Genomic DNA, 21,572 nt, shown 5'->3' on the forward strand with positions numbered 1-21,572 from the left:
TGTTTACTCTTTGTTTTTAATCAATTTTACTTAATAAACTTACATTTTTTTTATCCAACTTTGTTCCCTTCCTATTTCTTCCCCAGCCGGGGTTGTAACTCGTCCAGGATATAATTAGAGATGTTTTGGTTACTCCCCAAGGTTTTGGTCACTTTTTACTTTGTTTGGTTTTCTAGTGTCCTGTGGTGGTAAGCAGCCTGTATGTTGCATAGTGGGGCATATTATCTTTGAGTTTAAAAGAAAACCCTGGTAGGTTAGGTACCAAGTGAATCCAAGGAAGGGTTCAAATCAAGGGCAAATGAACTTGGTTAAAGGTGCTCTAAGTGATGTGACGCATTTTTTAGGCTACAACATTTTTTGTCACATACAGCTGGAAAGTGGAAGTAGCCTACATGCTAACGCTGCTGCAGTGATGGCTCAACCGGCTCCTGCTTTTTGGTTATTGGCTGGAACACTGTTTGTTATGGTTCGTGGGGCAGGTTGGCGCATTACCGCAATGGCCGCGTTTTTTTACAGTGTGTTCAGGGGACAGGCAGCTAGCGGATAGTGAGGAGATGTTTGCTGTATGTACGAAAAATGTTGTAGCCTAAAAAACGCGTCACATCACTTAGAGCACCTTTAAAGGTGCTTTGAAGACGTTTTGTCTCTCATCTGGAAGACTTCTGCAGTTCTAAATAGTTAGGTAGGTATAGGTAGGGAACAGCATTCCCCCAAATATATTTGCACTCAAGCTACTGAAAGCCAATATTGAGTTTGCAATGTTACCATTTTCATTTAGAGAAAAACTAGCTTGCTCTAGAATGTTGGTATTGTAACGTTATATAAGTTAGTTTATACCCGAAAGAAGAAATAAAACTGTGTGGGTGTGTGTATATATGTGTGTGTGTGTGTGCGTGTGTGTGTGACAATAGCCAAGCCCTCCGTTGGACCGGCATTCAGCATCAGCTGAGCCCATCTTGGAGAATCCATTCACACAGTAATTAAATGTTTTGAATCAATGTTCTGAATCATCTTTTCAAACTGCTTAAGGGCAATTAAATTACCCCCGACAAACCTGACTCTGAAGATGAGGGAGAGTGAGAGTGCGAGCAAAGAAGCCGCAGGCAAACAAAGCAAATATTTTCTGCCTATGACAAGTGCTCTCCCCATTCAAAAGCTCTTTGTTCCCCGCTTGCCAGCGCTAAACAGCAAACACTTCTGAGAATCTAGGCAAGCCACATCTATGCTCTCTCCATCTGCGAAAGCCGCTACATGAATGTCGGACCCATCAAATGATAGACCCATCCATTACGCTTCTTTTGAATGCCATTAGTGGACAATGGAGGAGGATGTCTTTGTTAATATTTGTTTTGTCAACCCTAGAAATTTAATTAAGTGAATTTATTGGAGAGAAAAAGGCCAGTTTGGAAAACACTTGTAACCTTACAGATAAAGAGGTATTGCAGATAATCTGCAATTGTGACATTTTTTCATTAAAATGTTTGTGTTGCTATTCAAATTCCGGCAAAGGACAGCATCAGTATGGCCGTGCAGCCCCACCAAGCTGATTGATTTTTACCCACCACTCTTCTGAAAACACCCAATCTACAGGCTACACGTGTAAGCTCAGGACTATGTTCAAGATCACATTTATTTTCAGATAGGTCAATCGAAGGATCAATCTTTTAATCTCTTACTTATACTAATGTTTAAAGGAAGAGATACTGCCTTCCCGTTTGAGCTGTTTAAGCCTAACAAACTGATATTACCTTATAATAAACATCACAATTAGCAGCCTTGTCTCCTAAAAATTAAGTTCCCATACGTTTCGAGGGAAGCATATTTTCTAAGTTTGTTTTTGACGTATCAGAAATATGTTTTTTTTACATGTTTATATGTAGATGACAACATTGATTTTTTTGTGGTGCAGCTCACGTAAGTTAACTTGTGTCACGTAACATAGCTTACGTTATGTAACAATTATTTTAAAACCAAGCCGTGATCTTTGCCTAGACTTAACCAATCCACAGCGTTAAATACGTAAATACGTTGCCAAAATGTATACGAAATATAATTGAGAATGCAGTTTAGTTGCATGGGAACGCAATTCTTTAGGATCCAGGGCTGCAAAAAAATCTATGATGACAGCATCTCTTTTCTCAAAATATTTCTCCCAGATGATTTTTTATACAAAACTATCTGCACATTTATCACAGCGATGAAGCACAAATGTGCGGAGGACTCACTGGGGTTGAACAGGAAGAGGAATTTCAGACAGGCGATCTCTCTGCGATCCAGCTGCAGCGCCCGCAGCCTCGCCGCCAGCTCCTGACCTCTCTGGACCATGCTGGACAGAGTCGCCTCAGCTTGGGACAGGATGAACGGCAGCTCCACCTGAAAACACAGGCTACTGGTTATTTTTCTAAGTTACTACAGTACGTGGGCGTACATATTATCCAACAGATGGGGAGGACAATAAACACAAAATTTCTTAAGAGCAATTATTGAAGGGGACACAAATAATAGCTTACATACAAAATTGACTACGTAAGTAGGCTGGCAAGGCTATTTTATTCACTTGAAACATCTGCTGAAGTGACTCTTTTCTCCTATACAGATGATGCTGATGAACTGAGAACTGAGCCTCCTAGCAAGCAAGCTAACTAACTAACTAACTAGCTAGCTAGTCGGCCGGCCGCTAAATTAGTAAAGTTTAACAACATTTTGAATGTAGTGCAGTGGAAGTGAATGAAGCACACTGTGCATTGTGCTGATGGGAAGTTGTGTGAGGGAGTTGTTACCTCCTGGCCGGTCACCAGCAGGATACTGTCTTCCTGTCCATGTAGCACTTGTCTGAAAATGTGATCCAGGACCAGAAGTTCAGACCAGCAGTTATGGAGCAGCTTCATTTGATCTCCCACCTTCAGGAAACACACACACACACACACACACACACACACACACACACACACACACACACACACACAGACGGACACAAAGGGAGAGTTAAAGACAGAGACAGAGAGACAAAAAGACATTGGGCCCTATCTTGCACCAAGCGCAATTGACTTTGTACACCATGTATCATCATTCCTATTTTGCACCCGACGCACAGCGGACTTTTCCCTCCGCAGACGCACATCGGTAAATTAGGGAATGTATTTGCGCTCCCGGGGGGCGAGTCAGCGAGCAAAAGCCTGGTCTAAAGTCAGTGGCGCTAGTCTAAAGTCAGTGGCGTGTTATTCAGATGCTATTTTAGGGGCGCATGCTTGGCCATAATGTAGCGTGCGCACAACGCGCATACACCTTGCTTCTGTCATCTACACGGAAGCAGCAATTCCCATTTTTGCAAACCATACATGTGTGTGTGGCTTGTTGTGTTTTACACAACATTTCCATGAATCATGGATGTGTTGATATCGCCACCCGGCCAAGACGGGCATATATTACTTTGCCGCATCCCGGACAGCTCCCGCTGGCGTGCGCCAGGCAAATCCACCTTCATAATAGCAATCCGCCATGGAACAAGTGCGCCTGCTCTTAAAGGGAATGTGAGATGATGCTCTGATTGGTTATTTTCACGTTACGCCCAAACCACACCTAGTTACTTCAGACCAACCCATTTTAGATTTGCCTTGGGCGCAAGACTCATTTATCCCGCCGTTATAATAGCAACAGCGCCCGAGATCCGCCCCCACAAAGCTACTTGCGTTCTGCGTTTCATACTTGCGTTTCAGATGTTAAAATAGGGCCCATTATCTTTAAGGGCAACTATTATATAGCAATTTCAGGTTCATACTTGTATTGTGAGTTTGAACTAGGACTAGATGTTTACATGCTTTAATGTTCAAAACACACTTTATCTTTCTCATACTGCCCATCACTGCTGCACCTGTTTTCACCCTCTGTATGGGTTGAAACCGGAGCGTTTAAAACAGCGTTTTAGCTCCTGGGAATTTCTCTAAAATATGTTTACCTCATTATTTGAATGCTACGTTTAACATTCAAATCAAACATTATAACATTGTACATATGACAGAAATTACGGAAAAGCATAATATGTCCACTTTAAAGCAAGTCCACAGTGTATGCTCACTCAGTAAATACATGTATACACTGTAGCTTTTTCTCTTCTCTTTGTTATATAAACTCATAATCCTGATCGATAATCTGCAAAGCCTGTCAATAGTCCTGATTATTTCACTGTCGCTGTCTCCCACAGCCTCCATTTTCACGTTGTATAGAAGTGAAAATCAATATCCTCTTTTTAAATTGTATTTTCTATAATATTACGTTTTGTTTATGAGGGTTTATGAAACCATCGCACATGGCTGATCTTCTTCTGGTAACCTCACTCGGCCATTCAATTTGATTCTGATTCAAAATGAATACAAGCACATAATCCAGAGCCGCATTTCACCAAAATATGTGACAAAAACTGAAAAAGTGAAAAATGGGAAGACCATTAAAAACAAGGAGAAAAAAAGAAGAGAAGCTTGTTGGTATTTGTGTGTGCTAATGCGTTGGGTGTTTGTGTTACTGCTATATGTTGTGTATTTACGAGCGTTCTCTGAGACCTCTTCAACCTGCTCACCTCTCCCTAACCCACCCCCACCTCTCCTCAGTCACATCTGTTCTGCTCTGGGGGATGGGTGTGTTTTCAGATTGAACCCCCCCCCCCCTCCTCGCTGCAATATTGTCTGTAAACTGAAGGACACGTCAGTCAGTAATTCAGCCGCAGCTGCTAATAGGCCCCGACACACATCCATCTGACACCGAGCTGACAGAATTACTGTCCATCTGAATGAAACTATATATCAGTCGCAGAGGAGAGGGTCCAATCTTGTTGGTCGCATCTGGAATGGTGCAGTGGTTGGGGGTTCTGGATGTACAGTGATCAAGGAAGGGGTTAAGGAAGCAAGAGGTCTCGGTGACCTCCCGCGCTTCCTCTCCGAGAGGAGTTGGACACTCAGCTGCAGCCAAAAAAAAAAAATGGAAAAAAAATCTCAAACTTTGCTGAACGTGGGGAGAATGGCTCTATGTTATCTCCCACATGGATTCTCAATGTTTCTGTCTGTCCATGTAAGAGTGTGGAACTGGGTACGACGGATTCATCAGGTTATAGTATACCTGTCAAGCGTCATGTTTTACCTGTGAGAGACACATTTTATCTCACAGCCAGAATGAATGAACGAATTAATGATATTTCATTTACGTGTCATGCCACTAAGTGGCCCATCTCACACTTGAATTACATGACACCAACACAAAAGTAATTTCATCCACAGCTTCCTGTCCAATGCCCCACACACAACACGATTATGTAACCCATAAATTGTCCAACTAGATTTCATACATAAAACAAAACTACAGCCACAGAAAAGTAATTAAATAACCGGGAATGTCACTTCCAGAAAGAGAATCATCGCTACAAAGCCGTCTTCCTTTTAGCCAAAAGGACCAAAAGATAAAATGTCTGGGATTACCACAGGAAATCTTCTGGCTGCTGTCAGCTGGCCAGCAGAAGGGGAAGAGCTACCAGAGGGCGTCATGATAAAAGCAAAAAGTATTAAGTGTGTTGGTCCTGAGCACTTCTTTTAAGGTTTACACCATTTTTATTTCCCTTCACTATTATTATTCCCATAACTGAACTCTATATTAGCAGCATTTTTGCATTTCATCACATAGGCATGTAAGACCAATGAACACTATAAACCCTCGCTCCCACACCGACCAATTGGACCATTTTACATATTTGTACTTTTTTTAAGTTTTGCAAACAGGGCAGCTTCTAGAATCTTTTTACTGCCGTTTCAGCTTTTTAAGAAACCTTAAAACATACATTAGGTCAGACAACAAAACAGTTTAAACCAATTTTTACATTTGGAAAGTTCAAATTGAACCCTTCTTATATTGTAATAATTACCAAGACTTTAGTACCTACAATACTCGGTGGGTCTTAAGTCAATGTATTCATGGGTTAATATGATATCGTACAAAAGGTTGTTCACAACAATTCCAATGGTATCCTACGAAAATACGGCTACCGCCGGTTAGTCATGTGACGACCGGTTAACATGACATTCAAATTTAGCGGTCTTTACAGTTAAATTTTGCCGAGAAAATGACTGACTGTGAGCTGGGTAAAGAGCACCATGAGGTGCCCGTCGTTTCAGAGCCTGTTACAGTTTAGTTTAGCCAACAAAAAGTGAGAGTCATGCAGCGACCACCAAAATGACTAGTTAAGATTAGAAAAAAGATTGTGGTTTGGATTTAAACGCCAGTGCCCTTAAGTAGTACTCCTGGGAAACAAACACGCGTTTCCTGGGTGAAAGTCTTGTGTTTTCCCCAGGACATGAACTCCGCTCCACTGCTTTAAAAGGTGCACTATGAGTTCCTGCATTGTTTCAACGCGATTTCATTTTCGTCTCAAATCGTAGGCGTCTCTCTTTGATCCGCTAGCTGCCTGCCCCCCTGAATACACTGTGAAAAAGCCCTGTCTCGGGAGACAACACAGGGGTCGTAAACGTCAAACAAACACTAGGGGGCACAGGCTGTGCACCAAAATACAAGGAACCACTCCAGCCAATCACCGACAAGATGGTTGGGGGAGGGGGTGGGAAGTTAGTGACAGTTAGTCAATTAGTCATGATGGTCATACAGCAATGGAATACATACGAATAACAGTGCATTACTTTCCGCATATATATGTTTGAATAGTTCATGAGAACAGCCTGTACTAGTTGGCTCTATTTGGCAATTTCTTTTTGTGTTTGGTGCTATGCTTATGGTGTGAAAATATGTAGAATTGTTCACATTATGGTTCCTTTGGTTAATCATATTAAGTTAAAGTACTAGATTAAAATAGGAGTGTAAGAGATAAAACAAAAGTCATACATTGTTACTGACAATCCACAAGCTTCCACAGGTGGCAGACTGACAGTATTCAATTTTGAGCAACAGAGGCTGATGTTGTTACAGACATTTCATATCAGCAAAAATGTCTGGCAATAGCAACATTGGCACAAATATATTATGTTAGTATCAAACTTTATCCTCTTATCCTCGGATACTTTATGCATAGCTGTTCACTGCTCCTAGTACTAGGATGGGTTAAGAATGCAGGAATAAAATGGCAATACATTGTACTCTGTGTATGTGACTATTAATAAATAAAGTTAGCTTTTGTTTTGTTTTTCTTTATATTTTGAGGAATTATCGGTTGAGGCTAAATATTTGCAGTGAGTTGGATTGCAGATATGTAGCACAAGAAGTGTCTCCTCACCATGTAGCTGTTGTAGTAGCCACATATTCCTCCTGTGTGCTTGTTTATGGTCTCACTTATATTATTCATTGATTAGTATATTATGCACTGATATTGTAGATGGTGGGCGTGTTCACCCGGGTTTGGGCGGAAGTGGTAACAGTCTATTTGTTTGCTTCACCTGTTCACCTGGTTTTTGGGCTGTAACAGAGAGGGGGTGAGCCCAGGAGCGAACGCTTTCTGTTGACCCCACTCCCGCACTTATTCGCATCACACAGCAACTTCACATTTGGTAACTGCAGTACTAGTTCTATTTTACGTGTGGAGGAATAAATCATTGAAACTGGATCTTGAGCGCGTCAAAGTGTGTTTTTCACCTCTCACTTTTTTGGACGGCTTACAGCCGCAACAGCTGTGTTGTAACCATAACCCCCTAACGCTAACCCTATTAGAAACAATCTTAACTTGTGCTGCACCTCATCAACAAACCTGTGGGGTTGCCCTGCAGAAATACAGGACAGGAGAAATGCAACAATGATGCATAATTACAGGCTTACCAGCACCTCCCTGAATCTATAAGACAGTTTGCATTCAGCCAATCCACAGCTTCATTACCCGTTTATTAATACAATGTTGGAATGACACTCGGAAGGATTAATGTAACATAGTTATACAGAACAAATGAAGGCTTTATATATAGAAAGAGGAAAGATATCGCTAACACTTTCTATGACACTCATGTCTATAACACATTATAAACTATATTTTATACTTATACTTACAATGCATTCTAATCTGCGTATAGCACTGTATAAGTATAGCTATAAGCACTCATAACTATTAATACTGCTTTATAAGAACAATATGACACATAAAGCATTTTATAATGACGTATTCAGATCAATTATCATAATACTTTATAAGTGCTGGTCACTCGCTGACATTTTAGAGTGATGTTATGTTATATGAGTGAGTAAAGTGTGGGTGAAAAAGCACATTAGTAAAATGTAAATAAATAAAAATAAAAAGTCCATCTTTCAGTTGTGTCAAATTGCAGCTCCTTACCAGCACTCCCAGTACAGTACTTATTGTCTGTTATGATCTGTTTCTTCTTTTCTTTTTTTTTTAACTACAGGCAAAGTAGAAATTGTTTCGGGCATTATCTATAATTGGAGTCACTTGAGTCTTTAGAGTAAGTTTTTTGGGGAAACATTACATCGGTGAATTGTCCATTAGTCAGTTGTTCATTATCAAAAAGTCGTGTTAAATTGGAGTACTCAATTTCTGTTATGGTCCATTAAACAAATACATATATTTTACACCATTTTCTGTGTTGTTTTTTGCATATATTTAATTATAATGTAATATAATATAATAATTATGTTTTTGCAGTTTACTTAAAGCAAACAATGACCAGTTAGTGACTTACAACTTCCTTTTATTTTTATTGCTTTACTTAAAGCACTCAATAAGCACTTAAATAATCACATTAATTATACACATTATAATAGTGATTATTATGTATTACACTGTATTATGTATGATCCTAGCAAAAATAATATCAGAGACTGCCCAGCAATTATGAAGTATTATGATACTTGACCTTATACTCTAAGTCTTTATAAAATGCTTTATAATGTGTCATGATTACTGTTATAAAACATTATGAATATTTATGAGTGCGTATAACTAAAGTTATACAGTGCTATGAGCAGATTATAATGCATTATGTGTGTGTTTATGATGCATGATAGACATGGGCGTCATAGAAGGTGTTAACAAAATATCTTTTAACGGTTGCTCCAATTTCCAATACTGTTACACTATTTTGTAGCTCAGGGTAGCTATCCATTACTTCTATTTGCAAACCTTCTCGAACATGTTACTTTTAAATTGAATGTGTTGTGTGTGCTGCCTTTAGTAGCTGAACATTTATTATGTACATTGTGTTCAGTCCCTCTGCAACATCTTCCATGTTCAACAGGTGAATGGAAGGTCAAACACAAGACACGACAAAGACCACCTCTGGGGGAACTGCAGAAATCAATAGCTTCCATTCTGCTCGCGATTTAGCAACAATGTAGACGAGTGCAGCGAGAGCAGAGCAGTGCAGAGGAGACATTTCGCTGTTATCGCCTGAATGGAATGTAATTATCCAGCCGAGGGAAACAGCTCTTTCTGTGCACGGCTTTCTTGGCAAAAATATGCACCGCTTTGTTCTCACTGTCCATGTTGGCTGTCCACTGTACATAAGAATGGTCTGACTGTCAACAGAAATACATTATGTGTGAATAACACAAGGTTTTGAGGAGGCAAAATAAGGCATAACAGTTGTTATGGGGAGAAAAACATATGTGAAAAACCAGAAAACTGCCAATGTGACCTTATGGCCGCCATGGCTGCCATTGCCTGCCTGTGTTTTCCTATGAGGGGATTCATTGATGCAAACTAAAAGATCACTTTTTTTGACAGAATATTAACCTTAATTTATATTTTCTGACATCTGAGAATGGTAAATACATTTTCCATGCTAATATACCACCATTTCCTTCAAACACAAATTGTCACAATCTTCCTAATGAGCACGGTGATACCATTGAGTAAGTCTCTCAGAACCTAAACAGCAATTTATATTGTGTATTGTACATTATTAGTCACTAATCATAAGTAAATTAATAATGTTTGACAGATTCTTTTTTTTGTTTACTAGAAATAACATTTATATTTATGCTAGTTCTCAACAGCATAATGAGGAAAGCTTTTTAATGAACATCTCTGCCAAGTCTCAAAATGTTCTTATTGAACATATCTTCATAGTTTTTCTACAGCATCCACCTTTGCAGTACAACATCTGCTCGTAGCAACTACAGCATTATGTGTTATGATTTTGTTCAGGCACTCACAGCTCTTGGTTTCAGGTTAGCAAAAGATAATAGTAGAAGCATAGAAAAGAAGCCGAAAAAGACTTTTGAGACGGGATGTGTTTACTGTAGTGACATTTAAATGTATAATATGTCATTTTCCTCCAGGGCGGACTGGGAACCTTTGGTAGGCAGCTTTGGCGGCTCAATTTCAGCCAGACAAAGCCCCCCATGGGGTCTGACAACCCGTTTTCACTCCCAATATGGACACTTGAGCAGTGGCTCTCAGCCTCGGGTATGACGCTCGAGCTTAAAAGGTTAACGTACGGTTTAGCCACCAAGCATTACCATTGTCACAATGTAGCACATCGATAGTTGGATCGACATTGAACTATCATATCAATAAATTAGGTCTCTACTGTATTACTGTGTTGCAAAATGGCATGTAATTAATAAAAATGATTCTGTGTGGCAGAAAAAAAATAGGCATTACTGTTACTAAGTACAATTTTGTGAGATTGTAACGATGTTCAGCCCTGACAAAACATAAATAACCTTTATTTAAACTGAAATGGCGGTGCATTGAACATCCTGTTGTGTGCGCAAGCTCCCTACATCTTTTCAAAATCTCAAGTTTACATACACGTCGCTGCTAATTGGGTGACCCACCACCCACCAAATGAGGAAAAAAAACACCTCAAAGCCCATTGCACACCGCTTCGAGAAAACATGTCTTTTAACTCGGAAACCATTGCATAACGGTGCACACCATTTTGAGATTTGAACGGGCCCCTGGTTTTTCCAGGCATTTCTGTGTTTTGCTACTAGAGGGGTTAAAGGTTCTATGACGCCATTGACAGGCAACCAAGTGACACACGATGTGTCACTGATTTGAACTAAAATTCTCTCTCTGGGTTTAAACAATGTTGAAAACATTTGGGATAATGTAAGTACACAAGTAAACAAAATATATAACATAGATATAGTCGTTTTAGACATTTAAAGCTATAGTGCGTAGGCTCTTTCTCCCCCATGAGGAATTCTAAGAAATGACAACAAAACTGTTGGCGCATCCACATGATACAAGCCTTCCGTGACCGCGCACAGTCCCCCCCCGCCCCCCCTTCTCCACACATTTGCTAGTAGCCAAGGAGGACACGGAGGATTAAAAAAAAAACATGACTGATGATGGATTCTTCAGGAGAGGTACTTATCTTCGCTCGGTTTTCTGCGCGCGAAAGTCGCCGGACGACACCATTTTCTGAATATAATATAACAGAGAGAGAGTTGTGTGGAGCTGATACTCTTAATTAGCTTTGTATCAACTCATTTGGCAATGGCTTGAATGTAACAGACGTTCATTTATAGGCATGCAGAAATACTGCATTTAAAATTAGATCTTTAAATGAAATGACCATTCTTCACTGACCTTAACCAACGCATATTAAAGACTTCAACAATCGTGATGGCATTTTTTATAAATTATAAGTTGTACAGTGGGTTAGGAAAAGAGTGCATCCACAGAAAATGGTTCATTACTGATTCCCCTAACAGATGCATGTGTTTAGTTGTTGCTTCAGTTATGTGTGAATGAATGTATGAATGTAAAGGGACCCACTGAGACTGTATATGTGCCAGGTTCAGAATGTTGTGCTACGCTTCTAGTCATTTGTATACTGTATGAAAATATGAAAACAAAAGAAAGTACAAACACGTTTGCACAAACTACATGTTGAACAACATGATAACAAGCAGTGGCTTAAATGTACCAAAAGGTGCCTGTACCCTAACTCAGCAGTTGCATGACATGATCATTACATGTGTTTTGGATATATTTACATTCATCATGGTTTTCTATTCATTTCATTACATAAATTTAGGGCTGGACATTAACTCTTTTGCTCACCAGCCATGGTGGCTAGGGGTTTTCCAAAGTTAGCCACGCAGCATTTTCACTAGCCACTATTTTGTGGGAAATAACGTTTTATTTGATTAAAGTTAACTGTGGTGGGATACAATTTACCTAAAGAACTAGATTTACATCCCTTTTAGATGTACATGACCCATAAATCAAAACTATATAAACTGCAGGCTATAACACTGCAGTGTTGTAATATTCAGCTCTAGAGCTAAAGATTTGGTGACCAACTGACAGGCCAGAGGGGCCACCATGGTCTGGTCGGGCACAGGCACAGTAGCCTACAGCGACCAGTGCTACAATAATATGTTTATCCAATATCCATATTGACAAGGACATTTTCAGCGTTAAGCTGCTATGTGAGAGACGCAATTACAAAGGCATTTAGGGGTTAGGGTGTGCCTCCTCACCGCAGGAGGTGGTGGTACACAATAAGAAATTTGCTACATCTACCAGCCAAATGCTGGTAAAATATGCAAGTGGCTGGTAGGTGTGCTTCACTCAACAGCCAAATTGGCGGGTGGACAAAAGAAGTCCATTTTGGACCCTGACTCATGTGGACAAAAATAAAAAGGGCCGGTACCCGCCAATTTTGGGCACTGATGACAAGGCTGTAACATACTGTACATGAAGTAGGAGTTATATCAATGCTTTGATCCATCACCTTCTATGCATCAGAGGATTTCTCAAATGAAAACCGGTGATTTTGACAGAGAATGTACAAACACATGTGGACAAGCTTTAGTGTGGTCTGCACAGGGCCACAGGTCTGGAATGAGGTTAATATACCATACAAATGTCTTTGTATGGGTCTGCTTTTAAAAATGAGACTAAGACAACAGTTACTACTAAAATGCTATTAAAGCTTGAATACTCTAAAAGGCAGGGGACCTCTAAACTAGGGACTCTGAAATCCTTTGATTTTATTGCAACTGTTATTCTCACATGTTATTATGTGTATGTTGATTGCCTCTTATGCTTAGACTGATGGAATAAATGTATTGGCACCACTTAGGCAGGGTTAGGGTAGTTAGACATTTTTTGTGTTCCTTTTTATCCAAACAATATGAAAGTCTTTTTTGCTAGTGTATCAGCCTCTATAGAGTGTCCCCCTTTCACATATCTGCATTATGTCCTATGATTGTACTTGTCTTTTAACTTATGTGAAACAATTGGAGAGAAAACAATGTTAATATATATTGGACTTTCTTATATATTGTACATAAGGAATCTGTATATTCTGGTAAGGATTGAATAGTAATGTGTTATTCGTATGCATATTTTATTTAACAATTCCATGATAATGAAAGAGGAGTCACTTTTGTGCTTCTCTCCTGTATCAGTAATGCATTTTAGCCAAGTATCCTTCTTACACAGGCAGTGTAAAGATACCTTGTTGTTGTTAGTCTGAGAAGATACAACAACCCTCATCAGCACCACAATGTGGTCTTTGTTTCTGAGACAAGGGAAGGTACAAAAGTAACAACAAAAAAGGCAAACTCTTTCTGGATGTTCTCAGCAACGACGCATTCAATCGACACCTTTAGTCATTTTCATACTTTGGGTTCTGTATTTGGACACTGAGAGCAAATGAAATGTTATAAAAATCAGTTGTACGAGATCATTATCATTGGAGGAACACAAAGTGCCAGGATGTTTAACGCTTATTTGTTGTGTCAGATTACTTTGCTGTATAAGTGGTGTTGTGTAAATGACCGTATCGTTTTAAAATACTGTTAACACAGACAATGCAACAGTCTGATTCAATTAACCAGTAAAAGAGGTCATGCGCCCAAATTCTAAAAGAACAACAACAACAAAAATCACATTTTCTCACACATATCTAGCCATGCAAAGAGTTTTGGTTGTAATTGCCCGGAATCTGAGATACTGTATCCTTGGAGATATCATAACACAGTGTCAGCTAATTTTATAGGATTTCCTCTCTACTGAAGAAGGAAAGCTTTGACAGTGTGATGTTGAGAAACTTCTACGACAGCTCCAGTTTGTTGAAAGTTTGTTGAAAGTTTTAAATGTTACAAAACCAAATTCCATTCACTTGCATTCTGTAGGGGAGACAGAAAGCTCAGAGGCAGATATCTCAAAACTTGGACAAATAAAACCAAACTAACTGCATGGTTAGACAGCATTTGGCGATGCATGAGAAAATGTTTGCAGGAAAGACTGTGTCTTGTCTGTGTTAACATTGGCATTCTTTATAGAAATACAGTAAATCGTGCCTCACCCAAAGTTGTAGGAAACAGATTGCTTGAGCTACGTTTCTAATAGTTTTAGATTACGGAAGCCATTTGATGCAGTTTATCATTCTGCCCTTAGATTTATATCTGGTGATGGATTCAGTTCTTATAGCTTTCTCCTTTATCAAAATGTAGGCTGGACTTCTTCGGCTTATTTACAAAGCCTTGCCTAACAAAATTGCCTGTGTATTTAACAAGCTTGCTGAATTTTAAATCCTATCACCATGGCACTCACACTATTGATTCCTTGGTCCTAAATATTCCATTTCTTAGGACAGAAATAGGCAAAACTGCATTTGAGTATTATGCTCCGTATAAATGGAATGACCTGCAGATTCTAATGAAATTAAACAGCCTGATTCCATTTAATCACTTTAAATGTCTTCTTAATGAGTCCATGTATTATGAATGCACATGTGCACTTTGAGTTGTTTAACATGCTGTACTTGTTATATGTGTGTACTGTGTATTGCAACGGTATATTATATATGAATTACTATGTTCAGTAATTTTTGTAAATTGATATGGCATGTAATCGGGGCCTCATTGGAAGTGAGAGCTTGCTCTCAAGGGGCCCTCCCTGAATAAATAAAGGTGATATTATATATATAACACTTGTATAGATTATTAGGATTTGGGCACATTCACACAACGCCACTAAGGCCGGCCACACACTGACTGCATCGCGTGAGCATGGCGTTTCTGTTGCGTGTCAGCTGCGTGGCGCTGCTACTGCTAGCCTTGTCTGTACACATGTATGTTTCCCTCTGATAAACTGCACTCAAGTAGTATACTTCATGTTAAACATAAATATATCCTATTCTATTTTGTCTGGAAACGCTTCCAACACGCTTGCGTGTCGCATAAAAAATAGGTGTTGGTTAGCCGCGGCTGAGACGTGCATGTCACGCAGGCAGTGTGTAAGCTCTAACCTGTTAACATGGGAGCCGAAATAAAAAAGGGACATGCCACGCAGCTGACACGCTCACGCCTACAGGCTAGTAAACCTGTCATCAATGTTATGTAAAAAAAAAATAAAAAAAAGGATTCACAAATAAGCCGATTTATCTTGGCTATTAATATGATGGACTTCCGTTTATTTCAATTTCCAGACATATTTTAACGTTTGAAAAGATAATAATAATAATAATAATAATAATAATAATAATAATAATCAATAATTTGGTGGCCCCCCTGTAGTACCTTTAGTACTCCCTAAGGGTTCCGGACCCCCTGTTGAAGATCTCTGCTGTAGAAGACTTGGGATGTACTGTGCAGCTTTCAGTCTTGCAGTTTGTACAGAGACACATCTGCTGTGTGTGTGTGTTGCCGTTTTGGTGCAAGCAGAGAATCCAAACAGTGAGAAACCAGACTCAGCTTGACACTTGTTGCAGGAATTTAAAACATTGACAAGTGATGCACGTCTGTTCATCAGTTAGGTTAGTATGGTTTCAAAGTAAATAGATGTCCCAGGTGTGAAGAGTCCGGCCAAAATATGGTTAGAACCAGATTCCGAGCATGTATAATAGAGCTGAAGATCTTTGCCAGAACCCGACAGGCACATATCACACATATCCCCTGCATCCCCACCCCAATCTACGCCTATGGGTGCATAGTACATATCCAAGCCTGTGTCAGTCCTAGGAATAAAACAAGCGAATGAGTGTGAAGCAGGGATGGAGCAGACCTGCTCTGAGTAAATATACTCTATTTGAATATTCTGCACTATGCTTATTTATTTATTTATTACTCTGCATCACCTCTTGCTGTGCATGATGCCATTTCTATTCATCCGCACCTTATCTCATCTGTATATATATATATATATATATATATATATATATATATTTTTTTTTTTTTTTTTTTTTTTTTTATATTTGTTGTAGTACTTGCATCAAGTAGGTGCATCAACCTTGCGTTGCACGTTTCATCACGCCACACATCAATTGTGAACTAGGAAAGAGTTCTTTTAATTTTTACACTCCTGACAGATGGAACTGGCTTCAGGATTCTCTCAATTTACGACAACTCATTTCGACCTTCAAGATGATGCTTGAGAATGTGTTACGTAGGGACTGCTCTTGTTTTTAAAAGCCCTCTTATTCGCCTACATCAGTGATTCTCATGTGTTTTTATTGTTTATATGTACTGTCATTTTGTGATTGTTCATTCATTTTTTTAGATATTGTAATTTGGGTATTGTTTTATGATCAGATTATTTTTGTGATCAGATTTTATTTGTACGTTTTGTCTTTCTTTGTATTTGTGCGGCAATCAGGGCGTCATTAGAAAAGACAGCTTGCTCTCAATGGCCCTCCCTGACTAAATAAAGGTTATGAGTAATTAGTTGTATCAGTTTGACCACCACATATCAAGACTCATAGGAAGGAAGGCAATATTGTAGAGCTGCAAAGATTAATCGATGAATCGATTGGTAGTCAACTATTGAATGAATCGCAGATTGGGGCTGCATAATATATCGTGGTTTTTTTATCGTCATCAACTGAGGCAATAAACACATCGCGAAATGCTGCGACACATCGTGAAATACACTCCAAGATTTGTTGTGTTTGTTGAAAGAAACTATCAGCAGAAAACTGCACTTTTAAATGTTACTGTCATTGTTTTTTAGTGGTGCCTTTTATAACGAGCTGCATCTCAGTGTTCAAATTGTTCAATAAAAGAATGTTGAAAATGATTTCCTTTCATTTGTTTTAATTTCAACAAGCAGTTTGTTGTATTTTAGCAGAATACTGAAAGCAGCAGAACTTATTGCACTTTTTAGGGTATTTTTGTGAATGTACCCGAGTTAAACTTTCATTGAAAAGCATATTTAGGACGGAATCGGCACTTTAAAGATTTACTGTGTTTTCGGCCTTTTGAATGGGAGTGCTAGGGGCACTTTTATGCTAGCCTCAAAATCGCTATTTTTAAAACACTAAGGCCGGTTACACACTGCACGCGTCGCGCGAGCGTGTCAGCCGCGTGGCGTGTCCGTTTATATTTCGGCTCCCATGTTAACAGGTTAGAGCTTACACGCTGCCGGCGTGAGACGCGTGCCTGCTAGAAATAGAACCGACGCCTATTTTTCACGCGAGACGCGAGCGTGTTGGAAGCGTTTCCAGGCAAAATAGAATAGGAAAATATGTGTATATTTCATTTAGACAGGAATGCATATTAATAAATGACGTCTTGATGTTTGAAAGTCTAGGTTTTGACATCAATGTAGATATAAATGTAATACAAAATTTCAGAGAAAATATTTTCAAATGTTGCACTGGTCATACAGAACGAAATATTCTGTAACATATTTTGCACTCAATACTCAATACTTGCTTTAATCAAATAAGTAGGCTGTATATAAAGGGTAGTAGGATAGGCTACCATGACAACGTGAGTGACGGTCCAACATCAGATAGGCTGTATAGGCTCTTTACAGCTACACAGACAGCCCACTTACCCATTTTTCAGAGTTTGAATCTGTCGGCACTATGTCCCGAGATCAGCCCTCCCTGTACCTAGCAGCAGGAGCAGCACCGCGTCAGACACGCTTCTGGTGTGTAGGACACAGAAAAATCCTCGCAGCTGAGATGCAGCAGAAACGCCACGCTCGCGAGACGCGTGCAGTGTGTAACCGGCCTAAGAAGACTCGACACAACATGAAACTTTCCTCAAAGTATCACCAGGAACTCTACACCTTAACAAAAGCATTGACAACATTGTTAGTGTACACAGAGTTTACTAAAATGAAAGGTTTTGAACAACTCACCGTAGATCTTGTTGTTTCTGGCCGCTACCACCTCGGCAGTCAAAACGAGTCGATATCCGAATGTGAATGAACGGACTCCATATGTTGTGGTTTCTGCGTTTATGCCTTGCATTCGGTTTTGGTTTCTGTATTTTGCCTTGTGTTTTGTGCCGTTTCTGTTGCTTCTTAGTATTTTTCTGTATGTTTCCTGTTTTTGTTGTTATTCTCCCTTGTGTTTAGTGTTGTGTTGAGTTTCTGTGTTTAGTCGATTTCATGTTTCCCTGTTTATGTTCTGCTTCCTGTTTTATTTGGATGGTCTGGTCTTCTGTCTTGTCATGTCTAGCTTTGCTTTCTGTTCCCACCTTTGTTGATTGTCCTGCCCCGCCCTGATGTGCTTCACCTGTTGTCTCACTTGTTTCTGATTTACCCATCACCTCATGTATTTAGCCTCTATGTTCCCCTTGTCTTGTGTCAGATCGTTTTGTGTCAGCACCTGTTTGTTGTAGCCATGCCCTTGTGTTTCCTCCCTGTGCCTTGTGTTTGTGCCTGCGTCAGTTTGCTTCTGCCTATGTTTTTCCCGTCAGTTTTGTTTTTGTGAGTTTTCCAGTCTTTGTACTGTCGCTTTTTGTTTTCATTAAACCCTCCACATCAACGTTTGCCTGCCTGCCTGCTCTGTCTGCATTTGGGTCCTCACTCTCCCGCCGCACACCACAACACCATATGAGGCTCCTTTTTCAACTACAAGGTCAATATTGTTTTTCAATAACGACAAAACAAGAAATAATCCCTGCATTTATATGGAACTAAGCTTTAGGAGTTTTCCGTCTTTACTCTCCTCCCTGTTACGTTGCATTCGGAAATCGATTGTTTTTGACTGATAAAATGGCTGCGGCCGGAAACAACGAGAGCTACAGTGAGTTGTTCAAAACCTTTCTTTTTAGTAAACTCTGGGTTTACTCACAACATTGTCAAATAGCTATTTTGAGGCTAGCATCAAAGTGCCCCTAGCACTCCCATTCAAAAGGCCATTTGACCGAAACACGAAAATACGGTAAATCTTAAAAGTGGCGATTCCGTCCTAAATATGTTTTTAAACCAGGGGTCTCAAACTCAATTTACCTGGGGGCCACTGGAGGTAGAGTCTGGGTGAGGCTGGGCCGCATCAGGTTTTCCACAAGAAAAGCTTTGTTAAAAAAATTGAAAAATAAACCGTGAAATGGCACTTTCTGGAGAGTTTTTTGCAAAGAAATGGAGAAATTGAGTCTTACATGATATGTGCAAAACGGCAAGGTTAAGAGCCTATATTCCGCATTGTTGTAGTATCAACAGGTATTAGGGCATTTGCATTACTGTTAATCAGTCATCACTTGATTACACATTGTATTACCTTGTTATGATATAAGAAGTGACCCATACAATGTGCCACATGAAGAGACAGTGCAGCATATGACAGTAGCAACAGCTGAGAAGATTTGGGTCTGTGGTGACCAGGTCCACCTCACACAAACTTCTTCTCCCATTCTCTATCTTTACTTACACACACACATACACACACACACACACACACACACACACACACACACACACACACACACACGGCACCGAGTGGGGCTCTCCGATGCTCGGAGGCGAGCCGTGGCTGGTTCAGAGACCTACCGCTGGCGGAGATGCGACAGCGAGGACCGGTTCCACGGCTTGGTCAGCAACATAAACTTGTAGCGGTCAGTGAAGCATCCGAGCACCGGGATTCCAGTGCTGCGAACAGGGTTTTTAGCTTTAGGAGAAGGCATTTTATCTGTTAATCCTACCGACGTAGACACTTTGGCGTTATGTAGTTGACCCGCGGTGGTGAATTGTCTGCAGTTCTGGGAGGGTTGTTGCCGTGTTCTGAGAGAGTCCCGGCCCAATTTAACCCCTGTTTATATCCATTTATATACATATATACGTATAATGTCCCGCTGGGCAGCATCTTAAAAAAGTGAAGTGTTGTGAACGCAGCGCACTGGGACGAATGTCCGCATGTGCCCAATAGAAACGAGGCAGCAATTAAGGCGGGGGCCACAAACTGTCGTCCCACGGGCCGCAATTGGCCCGCGGGCCGCGAGTTTGAGACCCCTGTTTTAAACGAAAGTTTGACTCAGGTACATTCACAAAAAGACCCTAGGTTGCATTTTGGTGAGAGTTACGCTTTAATATCTGTGTATTTATCGCAATTTATAGCATTATCACGATATTCAACGTTATCGCATATCGCATAGTTTCCTCACGTGGTTCAGCCCTAATCAGCCACTATTTTGATAATCAATTAATCAGTTAATTTCATTTTTATTAAAAAAAAAAAGTATTTTGAAGAAACAACTCACACATCCAAAAATTCTTCCGTGCAGGTGCGTTAGAAAATATAATCAATTTGGAACAAAGGAAAAAATCCCACACTCTGCTCTTGTTATAGCATCACCATTTATTTACAGAAAACTTTTTTTTTTTGTAAATAAACGGTGATGCTAGAAGTAAAGATTTTCTGATTGCAGGTTGTTAAATGTGAATATTTTCTATAGTTTCTTCACTCCTCCCCTCTGTCCAATCTGAGTTTTTTGTTGCACGACTAAAACCACTTTTGAATGTTCACATGATCCACCAAAACTAACCCGAGGCTATTTTTCAGAGGCACCGTGGCTCCGTCCGGCGCTTGGCCAAGACGATTGTGATTGGTTTAAAGAAATGCCAATAAACCACAGCACGTTTTTCTCCTATCCCAGAATGTTGTGTGGACTAGCCACACCTTCCTCCGCAGCGCCGTGGAGGAAGGTCGGGCAAAGTGAAACTAGTATTCAGCCATTCTGTCAGCAGCATCACAGTTCACCACAACAACAGTATTGATTTCTCCAGCATGGGACTTCAATTGGACTGTGTTACTAAATCCTCTGAAGTGTCAATACTGCAGTGTGTCTGTGGCACAGCGCACAAAGACAACACAGTGCTGGAGATGATGGAGTGAGACACTGATTTATGTCCAATCATTATCCCAAGATGTGTTTGTGTGTGGACAGCTACTGTTCAGCACTGAGGAATCCCAGTATTCCACCACAGTACTCATTACTCATTCCTCATTTCTGTAACTTTGTATTTTTAGAGCTGTGACATCATTAACATAATACTACTAATAATAACTAATAATAATATCTTATAAACCCCATGTCAAACGCGCGGGCCAAATACGGCCCCTCGCAGATTTATCAATTTAGGTCATTTTTTCCAATGTTTTTGGCACTTTTTCCAATGGTTTTGATGCTTTTTCCAGCGATTTTGGCATTGAACACAGTGTGTTTTTATGTGTAATACGGCACACCAGAGTATACCATGGCCACACAGAATCTCTGTATGCAGAATTCTGTCAAATTTTCTGCAGATTTAATTTTTTATTTTAATTTTAAACTCAGAATGTGAACACATCTTCATCACAAGCAGAAAAACAGTCCACTAAAGTCTGTAGATTTTCACTCCGGATCACTACTGTAAACTGTTATAAAAAGAAACAATTCTG

The 21,572-nt window shown here is 39.9% G+C and overlaps 1 protein-coding gene across 2 annotated transcripts in view; it reads right to left on the bottom strand.

Annotated features, from left to right (window-relative positions):
- nr5a1a (nuclear receptor subfamily 5, group A, member 1a) overlaps positions 1-21,572 on the bottom strand; it is a 35,157-nt gene that overhangs the window by 3,394 nt on the left and 10,191 nt on the right. For both annotated transcript variants that reach the window (XM_028577969.1, XM_028577968.1), the window contains exons 5-6: positions 2,781-2,900; positions 2,226-2,373 (exon numbers count right to left, since the gene is read on the bottom strand). In XM_028577969.1, coding sequence (XP_028433770.1) covers positions 2,226-2,373; positions 2,781-2,900 — 268 coding nt within the window. The remainder of the gene's footprint in view (positions 1-2,225; positions 2,374-2,780; positions 2,901-21,572) is intronic.

The sequence above is a fragment of the Perca flavescens genome, chromosome 5, assembly GCF_004354835.1.
Source record: "Perca flavescens isolate YP-PL-M2 chromosome 5, PFLA_1.0, whole genome shotgun sequence".
NCBI lineage: Eukaryota > Metazoa > Chordata > Actinopteri > Perciformes > Percidae > Perca > Perca flavescens.